Source organism: Diorhabda sublineata, chromosome 9, assembly GCF_026230105.1.
Source record: "Diorhabda sublineata isolate icDioSubl1.1 chromosome 9, icDioSubl1.1, whole genome shotgun sequence".
Classification (NCBI taxonomy): domain Eukaryota; kingdom Metazoa; phylum Arthropoda; class Insecta; order Coleoptera; family Chrysomelidae; genus Diorhabda; species Diorhabda sublineata.
Genome location: NC_079482.1, coordinates 22,038,037 through 22,052,976, shown reverse-complemented (window position 1 = coordinate 22,052,976; position 14,940 = coordinate 22,038,037). Strand labels below are relative to the sequence as shown.

The following is a 14,940-nucleotide window of genomic DNA, read 5'->3' as shown; positions in this document are numbered from 1 at the left end:
ATAAACGTTGATGTCGTTGTTTTCTATTAAAAATTTGGGGTATTTTTATTCTATAATTTTATCAATTTCTTGTTTATTTTTAAAAAAATTAGTGATTCAACAAAAAAAGGTGATTTTCAATATTCAAGTCAAATAACTTTGAAAGGAGTGAATTAAATTGAAAATGTTAAGAAGCCTTTTTTGTAGAGTATTAAATTTCCTTGGAAAATAAGTATTTTGAACTTTGCCCTAAATATGCCTTGTGAAATGCGAGAAAAGATGTTATAGATTTGATTTCAATTGGCTAATGATTGCGCATTTTTTTAGCATGGTACAGTTATGAGCCTTTAACTAATTTTTAACATGAAGTAGGTAGATGAAGATTGTGCTCCGTGTTCCTATGTAGATAGCTATGCAATAACCGTTCTGGTGACAGATCACCTTTTGTCTTAATTGACGGCAAACTAAACGTAGCTGGTTTGCCAATTTGCTAAAACTCGTTGCACTCCCGTATCTTCAGGGACTATCAAAATGTAAAATACGTTTTTGGGAAGACTGTACCGTCACTATTCTTCCCTGGTCTGCTCAGCCTCATAATTTTTCGCCGAATGATACGATCGGTAGACGTAGATAATTTAGACGGATTCTAGAAGCTTGAAACGTTATACCACAACCGTAGACTAAATCAGGGATGAGAAACTTATTAACGAAAATTCTTTCTAATTTTTTTTCACCAAAATTATTATTTTTCCACAAGAAAATAGTTGTTTTATGAAAATTTCCATTAAAGTATCAATTATCATAGAAATCGGTATTAAAATTAATGATACAAACACGTTAACACATACTGTATATTTACGTAACAATAATCGAATAAAATTTCTCCTTATCAATGTTTTACTTCTCGAAATATGAAATAAAATTATTGAATAGTGTTAAAAAAATATTCTCCTCCGGCTGTGGAATGTTATTGATATGTGATGCTTAATGTGCACGAAGACATTGACATTGATACTATGTCAAGTAAAAGTTATTTTCATATAAATCAACGGCATCTCGTCTCTACGTTTCTGTCAAGGTTCCAAACGAGTAGTTTATTTTTCGCTACCTGGATTTGTTAAATTATTCTTGAGACACTGACACGAATTTAGAAACTGGAATTTGTAGAATTCTGTAGTAAATAAATCAAAGTTGTTTTTGTAGAGCGAACGTTTCGAAATAATTATTTAAATGATAATTCTGGAAATTCACTCTAGTTATTTATTCGAATTAACAGGTAATTTAGTTTAAAATAGAATATTTCTTTTTTTATGATTAAGTTGTGGTTATGAATTAATTAAAAGAGAAAAAAAATAATAAGAAATATGAATACGATTGATAAATAGTCTCGATTTTAGATCTATTTTGATAGAAAATTGGTTCCAAAAGATTTGACTCTCCGAAATATTTCCCCACCATATTTTAAGTATATTTTTTGTATGGCCCGTTGGACCATATTAACATCTCGCCTATTTTTCAATTGATGCTACCCTCGTATAATGGCTTCGCTGCTTATATACCTACATCTCGTCGAAACTTGTACCGAGCCATTACGGTGTAGTTAGTAAGGTTGTCGAAGTGCTCCAGTACGGATATCGGAGGTTAGAATTCTTTGTCGAACGAAATTTTTCTTAGTCGAAAAAGTGTAATCAACGTAGAATTCCAAAATCGAAATTTACTTGAAACACTACAACTTACTTAAAATTTTCACTTCTTAGACCTTTTGATATGTTTTTTTTTCATAAATCGTCTGAACTTAGGTCCTTTGATTCAAAAATCTGAGAAAAAATTTTTTTAACCACAAAAAATAGTTTTTTAGATATTTTATGATTTGTTGATGCAGTTTAATTTTTTTATCGAATTGATGACCTTTTAATCTATTTTCTGAATATTGAGATGTCTGTCTTATGTTTAACAGCGTTATAATCATTACAAGTTACTTTATACACAATATAACTTCTTTTGTTTTCGAGTTTTGAGCTTAATTCGTTGAGACCATCCTGTAGAATTATTTATTTATCATTCGGAGATTAGTTTAAATTTTCACTACAAATCTCCGGGAAATTTGTTCGAGACAAGAAAATAGGGGATCGTGAAACTCAATTTTTTATGTCTCCGGCAAGTAGGAATTGCGTACTTGTGCTTAATTGAAAATTATAAAAATAACTTGATTGAAAATTGCATCAGGGAAGGTATCAGGAAAACCTCGGGAAAGTTAGTTAAAACAGTTTTGCGGTAGCGTTTCCAAAAAACATTGGTTGGAAAATAAACTGGAGGTCTTGACAAACACATTGTACTTTGATGCTTCCTACGATGATTTTCAAATAATGTTGTTTTCCTTTATCGCAATAATTCTACATTGGAGAGAAAATGGAAAGGCAATCTTAGATCCCGGCTTTCAGTCGCGTTTTCTGAGAAAACGACTAATTTTACGGCAAAAGGGCAAGAAATCTTTTTTGTAGAAAATTCATTCTATAAGAAACGTTTCTCTCTAAGTGTTACCGGTATTCGAAATAGAATCAAAAGTGCATTTTGCTATTTTGATTTCTGCAATCATCTTATAAGTATTGGAGTAGGAAACGACGTGATCTCCTAACATTTCTTCGTTGTATTTCTGTCGAAACTATCCAAAAACTTTTTCCAAAAGCCACGTTTTCATTTATACAACACTGCGGGAAGGTCTTCTGTAGAATAATCCTGTCTTATGACCACCTGCTTTCGTCTAAGAAGAAAACGGAATCCCATTGTTTGGCAGTCCAATTAACGTGTCCTCTGGCAAATAGTAGACGGGATGCTGGGTGGGCTGGTGCTAGTCTGCGGGCTTTTCGGCTCAAGGTTAGCTGGCTTAGTCTTCTTCTGACTGTCCAACCACTCACAGTCACTCCTCGCGTTTCTCTGAGATCTTGTTAGACAGCAGTCAGCGATGGGCTGACACTGAATCGGCTATCTCTCTCGGATATGCAAGAAAATGGTAACGACAGTAAAATCTTGAAGCAGCAGACTGACTCCTGTTCAGCTCACTCGCCACTTCCTGCTGACACTGGCCTTGTCGCAATAGGGTGATCGCTTGAGCAGCTTTATCACTTGTTGTGTCCGTTTTCAGATAGGATCCTTGTTTGTTGTTACCGGAGATGTATATCAGTTGACGTTTGTTAGCTTACTGATAGTGGTTGGTCGGGTGGTAAACCTTTTATAACGGTCAGTTACCCCTAATTGGCACTATTGGAAACAGGCATGAAATGGGTGGTTAACGATCATAAGATATTGTTGAACTGTGAGAACAAGAAACATTACTACAATTATTTTATATAATTTTTAAGATAATGTCTCGTTAGCTTTAAGATTTTACCAAGAAAAATACAATTTCCTCTTCAGTTTTTTCGCTAGTGACTTGCGATTGCAGGAGTCACGCCTGAGATTTTTTGCTCACGAATGTATACACCCCACAAATGTTGTTAAATAAAAATAGGTTGGTATAGGTTTAGGTTTTCTTATCTTGCCATATTCTGCTGAGGAAAGGGTCAGGCCTTGTCACACTCTTGTCAAACATAACAAGTTTTATACGATCTTCGCTAACTTCCAGCTGTACTCTATCTTGGCCGTACGCAATCTTTGAGTATTCCTGCTGTTAGCCCAGATCAATCCTCATCGATGGCACTTATTTAGGTCTTTTTTAGGACTTCCTCAACAGTATGTCAAAAAATGAGACTCAAACAAAATGAGTAGCTTGTACGCGACACACTGTATAATATTTATACTAAAATATCGAAGCGATTTTATTTGTTTTTCCATATCGCATGCGATATAAAATAAAATAACTTTTTTATTAATCGGTGGGATGTTCGTTAATGTGAATGGATAAACTTTCGACATTTACAGTCGTGTATGTTTATACAATTTCATCAAAATAGATTTCCTAAATGTTCCAGATGGTTGTGCTTAAAATAACTATCAGACCAAAGTTAAATTTGATGTATAGACATCATTTCAATTTGCAATTTGAGTTCCGGTTTGATTTTATGGTTATAAATACTGCGACGCACCGAGATATTTTCTGTAAGACAAAAATTTGAAAGGGAAGTTCAGAAAAAATCATTTTCAAGAAGACACATATGAATTAAAATCGTTATAAACAAATTCGTCAGTTGTAGGGGAAGGATTCAGGTTTCTTGCTATCCTCATTTATTTCATACATTCCGTTTCTGCATTTGCATAAAAATGATAATCCAGAGATTATACTAGGGCCTTCCTCTTTCAGTATTTTTCATAAAAGTAGGGTTATTTCCTGGCAAATAATTTTTGTTGGTGTTTTAAATGTTTCGCACAATAATCGATAGTTAATTTCATCTATTTTTCCACCTAAAATATGAATTAGTATCTTAATACTTCGTTCTTCGATTCCACGATAACAAATAGTATTGGCAGAAGTTTGAGTACAGGAGGGGCACTCTATATATTTCGAGATGTCACGAAACGAGAGTTGTTAGAGCTGACAACACCGCAATTTTAAATACTACCATCGTTAAGTATAGAAATGAAACATGAGTTAGACGATGTGTACAACTATCACTATTCACCAATAGAATCATTATATTACTCAAACATAACCTATAATATTATTCTATTTAATAACGTAGAAATTTTTCATACTCATATCAAAACGAATGAAGGAAAATAATATTTTGAGGTGGAAAGCTATTGTACCATAATAACTATTTGAGGAAAAAATATTTCTTATCGGATATTACACAAAAAAAATTTGAATTTAACACAAGAAACTGCATTTTTGATTATATTTCGAATACCGGTAACACTTAGAAAGAAACGTTGAGTATGAATTTTCTATGAATTTTCTACAAAAAAGATTTCTTGCCCTTTTTGCGTACAATTAGTCGTTTTCTCAGAAAACGCGACTGAAAGCCGTGATCTAAGATTGCCTTTTCATTTTACCACCAATATAGAATTATTGCAATAAAGGAAAACAAAATTATTTGAAAATCATCGTAGAAAGCATTAAAGTACAATGTGTTTGTCAAGACCTCCAGTTTATTTTCCAACCAATGTTTTTTGGAAATGCTACCGCAAAACTGTTTTAACTAACTTTCCCGAGGTTTTCCTAAAACCCTTTCAAAATTGATGCAATTTTTATCATTTTCAATTAAGCACAAGTACGCGATTTCTACTTGCCGGATACAAAAAAAATGTTCTATTTTCTTGTTTCGAACAAATTTTGCAGTAAAAATTTAAACTAATCTCCGAATGATAAATAAATAATTCTGCAGGATGGTCTCAACGAATTAAGCTCAAAACTCGAAAACAAAAGAAGTTATATTGTGTATAAAGTACCTTGTAATGATTAAACATAAGACAGACATCTCAGTATTCAGAAAATAGATTAAAAGGTCATCAATACGATAAAAAAATAAAACTGCATTAACAAACCATAGTATATCTAAAAAACTATTTTTTGTGGTTAAAACAAATTTGAATTTTTATATTAATGTAATGTAAGTGTTCTATTGATTAATATAATTATGCAAATTGTCACTGTCAAGTCATATTTTGATAAAGACCGAAATAGGTAGAAGTTTCAATTTTTCTCGGTTTTTTGAAATCAATTTTGAATCAAAGGAGACCTAAGTTTAGACGATTTATGAAAAAAAAAATCTATCAAAAGTGAACATTTTAAGTAAGTTGTAGTGTTTTAAGTAAATTTCGATTTTGGAATTCTACGTTGATTACACTAAGACTAAGAAAAAGTGGCTTACTTAATAAAAATTTCGTTCTACAGAGGATTCTAACCTCCGATCTCCGTATTGGAATTTAAGCACTTCGAAAACCTTACCAACTACACCTTGATGGATCGGTACAAGTTTCGACGAGTTGTAAGTATATAAGCAACGAAGCTACTATACGAGGGTGGTATCAATTAAAAAATAGGCGAGGTGTTAATATGATCAAACGGGCCATACAAAAAATATGCTTAAGATATGGCGGGGAGCGTCATAGACAAATATTTTATACAGGAGGTATCAATAATTTCCAGCGTAATGGTTTGATTAGAAAAAATTTTTTAACGTCTTTCATCTCGCACGCCCTGCCATGTTTTGTTGTCTAAGTAATATTGTAAAATTATAATTATTATAATAGATATTATTATTATCAATTTAGTTGGTTTGAATGTTATCATGAGAAGATGAAATCATCCTTCTTCTTTTCAATCAGAATTTATTTTGTTTATCTTTTTTTCAAAAAAATTTATAATTAGTATATTATAAGGGAAACCATCCTTCCGGTAACAGAATTTGAAAAATAAATATGGTTTAGAAAAACTGAAAAATACGCTTTTAAAACACATCAAACTAAAGAGTTAAAAGTAATTATTAAAATAAGTTTGAAACATTAATGAATGAAAAATACTAGGGCAAATATGGAACAAAGCGCTCGATGTACGAGGAATAGGGAACAAAGCGCTCGATGTACGAGAAATATGGAACATAACGCTCGATGTACGAGAAATAGGGAACAAAGCGCTCGACGTACGAGAAATATGGAACAAAGCGCTCGATGTACGAGAAATTGGGAACAAAGTTTTCAGTTTATTCAAACTATATTTATTTGCATTCCTGTAGAAAAATGACTCATTCCATGTTTGCGGACACAGTTATTATAATATTATCATACTCGAGGTTTTTATTTTTCTTAGAAAATATAAATACTGCTAATTGGTATGCAGAATAAATACGAACGCCAGACGCGTTTGACGCGAGCATTTTAAGTAGGTAAGTAACTGCGAACCATAGACCAAATCCATTCATGCCAACCGACCGCATGCCGTGAATTTGAATTTTAGATACAACGTTTCGAATATATTAGCATACCGCCATTGAATTCACTATTTGATACGACGGATAAGGGAATCCGTAAATATTTAGTTACTTCGATATCAATAATTTAGATACGATAGACGATAGGTGGAAAACAGACATTAAAAAAATATATTTTATTTATTAATGAGCAATACAATCATCATTCCAACGCTTCTCTCAACTTCTCGATGCCGCACTCGTAGAAGGATTTGTCTTTTGCTTCAAAATAGGCTTCAGGCTTCTTCATTTGAGCTGAATTTCTTACCGGCGAGCATTTTTTTGAGATTAGTAGTTACTGTGGGCCAGATATGGGCTATACGGTGGATGAGGAAGCAATTCGAAGTGTAATTCGTTCAATTTAACCAGGGACGAGTTGAAAACAGGGATTTTAGAGATTCTCTGGACGACTTGTAAATGCACGGCAGAATCAAAAAGCCAAAATGAGCTTTTATCTCTCAACTTTTGTTTTATTGGTATGAGAGACCGGCATAATCACTTACCTTAACAAGAATACCGGCTTGTGAGCCTGTTCGTCTTTGAAAATCGTGCACTATGACCGCGGAGGTTGGTGAATTCGAAAACTTACGCACTTTCTACTTCGACTGGAAACACACTGAGACTCTTCTAGAACCTCAAGCCCAACAGTAAAACAGTGCGAGCTCTACTGGAGCGAAATAAAAATAAACCGTGCTAAAAAGACCGGTGTTCCTGTTTAAGGGTTAAAACGACTCAAGAACTCTATGTAGTATTCGCTATTAATGATTTCACCCTTTTGGAGATAGCCATAACCTTCCCAGCTGACTGTGTTGCCTTTGGACGCTTCGGACATGGTTCACCTGCTGCAGATGATAATCATTTTGATTCCGGAGTGAAGTGATGGATCCATGTTTCATCCATTGTCGCATATCGACGCAAAAAATCTGATTTATTAGGTGTAAACATGGCCAAACACTGTCCTGAATCATCAATACGTTGTTGTTTTTGATCGGCTGTGAGTAAAATTTACACCCACTTTCTCATGGTCAAATATTGACCAGTACTATTTTTGCCTCTGATTTGCATATTTTCCCATTAACCAATATTGATGATCAACTCCTCCCATATGCAGATTTGGTTGAGGAACATTTATTTGGCACAGCTCTAACGACTAGCTCATCCTAGTCGCTCAATATAGTCGTGGTTCGTATCGATGATGACGAAGAGAAACCACGCCTTGATTGTCAAACCTATAATCGTAAAAACCGCGTGGTTCTTTTTCTAATAATTTTGAGGATGTCCTAACCAAATTTTTCAATTGTATGAGCAGGTACCGATTGGTAGAAAAATTATCATACATTTCGAATGGTGTTGCTTGTTGAGGACTCAAGTCCAAGAGTTTTTTTTTTCAAATTCCAGCGTTTCGATCTTTTATTTGATCTTTATCAAGGCTAAAAATATGTGTTAAGCCATAACTCAAACGTTGGTGTCCAAGCCAATCCAAGTACTTAGTAAATGGAGATTTAATTTAATTCGAGCACTTGGTATCGTTGGTATAATCTCTGACGGAATTTTCAACAGATCAAAATCTTAACATTATAAACAATGTATTAAATTATAAGCAAGAAGCAGAAGCTGCAACTACCTTAATCATCATTTCTAAGGTTCAATTTAAATATAGTTCTAAACATTCTATTAATCTGAAGCTTTCATTTCTTCTTAGCATTCAGAATTTAGTCAAACATACAGGTGAAACAAAGAGAATCGTGTTAATAAAAGACTATCTCACCTTGTCCGACGAAGAATTTCCTATAATACAGCGCACCTTGATCAACATTTTCTATTGGTCTAGGAAACCTTTGGTAAGGACAAGTCGAATGTCTCCAGTGAGTTTCGCCAGAAGGAAATTCTAAAACAGCCACGCCATACGCCAAAGGAGGACGATGAAGAGGTTTTCGGTTTTGTCCATTCTGTAATCTACAAAACAAAAATATGGTGATTGATGATATTCATATTAAACACACTGTTTACACAACCACTACACCGACACTCACAATTACACTGTCTGACGTAACCAAATTGTCGTCTCCAGAGACTTAAGGTGAACAGTTTACTAATCGCTGAAGGCGATTACTTGGTTATTGAAGAGCGCTTCAGACAGTGTTGGTGTAGTGGTAGTGTGAACAGTGTATTCAGTATGAGTTCAATCATCAATCAGAATTACAAGAATCTATGAGTTAATTTGATAGTTCGGGAGCTACTAAATTTGTGTAATAAATAAAATTCCAGGCTTTAATACGATTTTCCCTAGCTTCCACTTGTTTCGGATTGGTTATTGTTGATGATAGTTATCTTCTCTTTTGTTAAATCTGTTGCAGGAACGTAGCCACCGCCGTATCAGCCGTATCAATGATACTGGGCCCTCGGGATACAGAGGCCCCAAACGTGTGTAAACAAATGTTATCCCCAATGTAACTCGTGTTTCCCGGGAAAAATATATAAAAAAAAACTGTCATACGTGCCTATACAGTTTTTACTTCTCTTTTTTCCCGGGTTAATCACTGCGAATCCAAGTGTGTTATCTTGTAAATACTTTTAACCCGCTAAGCCTTTTCAATGCTAAATGCCGTACACAAACTATAGATTTTTCTTAGTACTTGTCACATTTTTTTCTTTACTATTTGAAATCATTAATCCTGTTTCTAAAGCTCTACAGCATGAAAATAATGATTTACAGAAAGCTAGTACTTTATGAAGTAATCTTTTGAATAGACTGGGCGAAATTAGAAATCAAAATTCATTCAATGAGATGCTGAATGAGTACAGAGATTGAGCAAAAGAGTGGAAAGTAACAACTGTTTTTAAAAATAAAAGACTAAAGATAACGAAGCGTTTTTTTGATGAGTTATCACAAGATGAGAGAATTTCAGACCCGGAATTATATTTCAAAGTCAATGTATACTATTGCTGTTTAGATATATTAATTTCTCAAACTAAACAAAGATTTTAGAGCCTTTGTGACCTGAGTAATATGTTAAAGTATTACAACCGGAGAAACTCCTATCTTTTTCAAACGAAGTGATAAAAAATGCTTCCGGAAAATTGTCGGCTAAATATTCAGTTAATCTTTATATACAATTAATTGGTCTGAAAACATGCTAAAAATTTGAAATTCAAAAAATTCATTCCATTAAGGAACTCATGGAATTATGGCTGATAAAATTCAATCACTTTGCATTAAGTTTTCCAGAGGTAGTAACAGCAACAGTTGAAAGGAGTTTTTCAAAATTAAAACTGATAAAAAATTACCTAAGGACTTCGATGGGGCAGGAATGGCTTCCAGACTTGTTAGAAAAAACTGAAATCGTCATGAGCTATAGATGATTTAATAAATCAATTTGCCGAAAAAAAGGTTTGGTTAGCTCAATTTCTAAGATGTAGCCATAACTTATAATCAATTTAATGCAAGCATTTTTGTTTCTTTTGTGAGAAAATTTTACCCTTCATTTGGGCCCCCAACAAATTTTGATACAGGGCCCCTCCAAAGCACGCTACGCCACTGGTCTGTTGGATAGTCCTCTAGAGTTGTTTAGTTCACGTAGTAGTTAAATTAGGACATTTGAGTTCCTATGTTGTAGATTGAATATCGCTGGTCCACATTTCCCGGATGTATTCGAAGAGGTTGACCATTATTATGAATATTTTGAACTAAAATTTTTTGTATCCATAGAGGGATCCATAATCACAAGTACCGGCTACTTCTATTGCCAAAACAGCTTGAAATTGAAATTAAGGTTTTCATGAAATGGGAAAAGTTACTTTAATTGCAATAAACGTTCATCAGGGGCTTGTACTAAAAGTTTTATGTTATCATCTTGTGAGAAGACAGAAGACTCTTTAGGCTTGAAAAATTTGGATATGTCGATGTTCTCTCTTAGCAAAAGCGTGAACCTCAACATCGAATTAGTCCCAGAGCTTGCTACATAAAACAGCATCGATAAGGTACACGATGTTTGAGCTTGGAAACGGGGGCCCGCAATTAGTACATCACCAAATTCTGTACAGATCGGATATGAAAATGCCAGCCGGGGCATTCGTATAAGTCAAAATTTTCGCAAAACAATTTTACGAAGTTTAAATTAAATCTATAATGTAGTTAAGTTATAATTTAAACTTTATTTTTAATAAATTCCTTTGTGAACAATACCTTGATAGACTGACTATTCTTTCTTCTTCTCCTCCGATTTCGTTTCTGAAAAACGGGCAATTTTCCACTAGATCGTTTCGTTGACCATCTCCACAATCGTCCTCGTTTTCTCCATCCGGCGTGGAAGAACGGACCATCACAGAAGCAGCTGAAGCACCTGTAGCTATTCGTTTTAAAACAATATTGTTTCGATTAAAGCTTCACCAAAAATTTTATAATTGTTGGTGCAGCATGCAAAAAAAAATGTGTAAAAAGTAAATAAAATTTTTTTTATCAAGACATTCAAGGGATTTTAAAAAAAAAATCACATGTTTACACATATCAACGTGCCATTATTTTCTCTAAAAATCATAACCTCGATTTTCACCAATTTATTACAAAATAGCAGCCTTGAAATTGATAATTGAAAGTAATCTAGCAGTAAAGAAAAAAAGTTTTGAATGTTTTTTCTCTCGCCGGGATGGAAATTTCGCTTTTCGACTTTTTATGTTAAGGTGATACCAGACGGTTCACTTTTCGGTTCATTCGGATGAATGATCACTCAAATGAATGTTCTCTCTTTTTTTCATTCCACGCTCACAAGACACACACAAAATGACAAAAAAATGAACTTTATGTCATCAAACGAATTCGAGTGAACGTTCTCTTCGTGTTCATACGATTTTTCGTTCATTCTGAGTGCGAGTGATTGATGCCTAATAAATTCATTAATCACTTTATTATTTATTAGTGCACCAATCCAGCGATGTTGGATTTCGGCATTCGGCATTCGGCATCAATCACTCGCACTCCGAATGAACGAAAAATCGTATGAACACGAAGAGAACGTTCACTCGAATTCGTTTGACGACATATTCGAGGAAATGAGCGCGTAAAGTTCATTTTTGTGTCATTTTGTGTGTACCTTGTAAGGGTGGAATAAAAAAAAAGAGAACAATCACTTTTCGGTTCATTCATCCGAATGAACCGAAAAGTGAACCATCTGATATCACCTTTAGACTACCTCCTAGTTTAAAGTTTAAAGTATATCCTAGATCCATCAATTCTCGTTTCATTATTTTTATAATATTTATTTATACGTGGTGTGATAGTTGTATAGCATTAAACAAATCAGTGTAGCCGTGTCTTTCTTTTGTATAGGGACTCATTTTTTGTTTAGCAACAAATTATTGTGAAATTTTTCATGAAACTTATAATTCATTGATTATTGAAACAATTATATAACAATGAATGTTTTTGAGTGGTTTAAGATAAATCACGTTCAGATCGCATATGTCAAAAACGGACGAAAATATCGAAAATGTCGGTAATCGTGTTTGACAAGAATGTGTGCGGCAAAAGGAAATTTTAACGTTCCATAAGTGTGTGCAAAATTGGTGCACACATTCTCACAGGTCACAGAGCAATATGAGTAGACAAAATAAAACAATAAGAGAAAAATAAAACACTAATTAAATGCCAGGTTACGAAATTTTCCGCTGTGCAAGTTTTCGAAATATTGGCTGTTCTGTTACCTTTTTGAACTTTTTTGCAAGATAACGTGCAATACAATGCAAGACGCAATATTTCTTGATCAAAATCATGCGCAGATGAAGTTGATCTGATTGTTTGATGCAAGATCTCGCACTTGCAATTTTATCGATTTGGTGCCATTTTTATTGCGTGTAAGTTGCAATTCTAGGGAGAAATCTAATTAATTATTTTTGGCTTAACAGATTTAACTTTCGTAAAACTTAGTTTTATTTTTATTGTTAAGCTCGATTTTCTGATATATTCACCTAATTTGGCCTAAGATAACTGGACTAATTATTAAATTCAGATAAAAGTTATTTGATTATGAATTTTTGTGTAATGTCGTTAAATTTAATGGCTCATTAAATTACTGATAATCCAAACTAGAGAAAACTTTCTAAAGAATAAGGTAAACGTATAAATGGTATGTTTTTGAAACGAACTAATATCGAAACATTGAAAATACAAATATGAAAAAAAAAGTTTTGTTTGTGAACTAGTATAATAAGAGTTAGCGATCAATATCCGTAAGACTCACCTGTATTCCTCCTTTTGGCTAACAGGTTCTTCCTCAATCTAACGGCGTAATTTAAATTTGTAGTCAATGATTGACAATCGTAATGGGTAAAAGCGCGTCTCCTCGCGATTTCCTCACTTTCGGCGGAAACACATACCGAAGAACTACTACTCACTACACTGTCATCCATAGTCTGTTTCGATATTTTTGAATTATTAGATGGGACACTACCGTTCGCCCAGAAATGTTTTTTTAGTCTATTTTTTTGTTTGGGGCTTTGTGCTGATTGATCATCCGCATTTCCTTCTACCTTGCCCCGAAGGTACTCCGAGGGTCCCGGTGAACGTTGATCGATGCTTACCAAACCTGTAAAATGAATTCAATCGAACAAACTCACTCGACTTAATACAAACTATCAAACAATTACTCTCTCACTCTCTCTCCAATGCGTTCATTCGAGGGTTGCTACTTAATTTTTAAGATATGACAACACTGATGTGAATTTGTCAAATTTGACATTGCCATAATCGAGTTTCACATTTTTAACATCAAGGGAGTCACCCTCAGGGACCTATTAAGAAGTGATGATATAAGAGAAGAATTGGGCGTGAGATGGGTCAGGAGCGATCATGTAGAAAGAATGCAGATGGGCAAAGTGGGCCAAAACTCAGAGAACGAACACACGCAGACCTGTAGGCAGACCTCCAAAGAAGTGGTACGAGAGCTGGAGTTCAGCTTCTCAGGAAGATCCAGGAAGTGGGCCAAATGTACATGATTGAACAGGACCTGGTCCTATTGAAAGAGGAAGAAAAAGAAGATACTTGAAACAACAGCAGCGTACCGATAAATTCCCTTCGACTTTTGGTGATAAAACACCATCTCGAGCTACCATGTTTCGCTAGTTTTGCAAATTCAATCGTGCAAATATCGTGAGGGCCGTTCAAAATCGGCTGTTGGGGCATAAAAAATCGATACTGTGCGTAAACTGATATTGCAAGATGAACATTTGGCTGTCAAAAAGGTTTGTTCACGTTGGATACCGCTCAAAAATAGCTAGTGTCGATTGGTACAAAGAAATACTGAGAAAAATTCTTCTAAAGATCTATAAGATGGTGACAGAGGACGAATCATGGCTCTATGCAAATGAACCAGAAGCTAAACAAGAATCGACTATATGTATCTTGTAAGACGAGTCAAATCCAACAAAAGTTGTTCGCGCACGATGCAAATTGTCGCCTGTTTTTTCGGAATAACTGGACATGTCGTCACCGTTCCATTAGGGCAACAGAGAACGGTCAATTCTGTATTTTACGCCAGAATTTGTTTGTCAGATATGTTCGAAAAAATCAGGGAAACCAATCGCTGAAGACGAATCATTCTCCACCACGACAAATGCGAGATATCACACATCAGTTGAAACATTTTTGAACAGTCGAAACGTCGCCGTATTGGCACCCAATAATTTATCCTTATTACTGCAGATCAAAAATAAATAGAATAAATGCGTTCGAATCACATGTTTTGGAGGTACCTCAATCGGAATGGAAAAAATACGACAATAATTGGTTCAAACGCATGCAAAAGTATATTGATATTGATGAAGAATTTTTTGAAAAACAGTAAAACCCTATCCAATTACGAATATTTACTTTTATTTGTCTCAAAACTGGAGTAGCAATCCTGGTATCCGGCTCGAAGGACCAGACGATGTAACATTTAAAGACAAATAAAAGAGCGCAGACTCACTTCGTTATCATGTTTAGCCTACTTCTATTTTACCGACAGTATTTTGGCATGTATCTGAATAACTTCACTTTTTTGAGTTTTGACAAAAAGTAAGC

General features: G+C 34.3%; 1 protein-coding gene across 9 annotated transcripts in view; it reads right to left on the bottom strand.

Moving 5' to 3' along the window:
• Positions 1 to 14,940, bottom strand: part of LOC130448867 (signal-induced proliferation-associated 1-like protein 1) — a 96,209-nt gene that overhangs the window by 20,729 nt on the left and 60,540 nt on the right. For 5 of the 9 annotated variants that reach the window (XM_056786421.1, XM_056786427.1, XM_056786422.1 and 2 more), the window contains exons 4-6: positions 13,121 to 13,465; positions 11,071 to 11,233; positions 8,653 to 8,840 (exon numbers count right to left, since the gene is read on the bottom strand). In XM_056786421.1, the coding sequence (XP_056642399.1) occupies positions 8,653 to 8,840; positions 11,071 to 11,233; positions 13,121 to 13,465 (696 nt within the window). The remainder of the gene's footprint in view (positions 1 to 8,652; positions 8,841 to 11,070; positions 11,234 to 13,120; positions 13,466 to 14,940) is intronic. The other 4 variants (XM_056786424.1, XM_056786428.1, XM_056786431.1 and 1 more) reach the window with 1 other exon arrangement.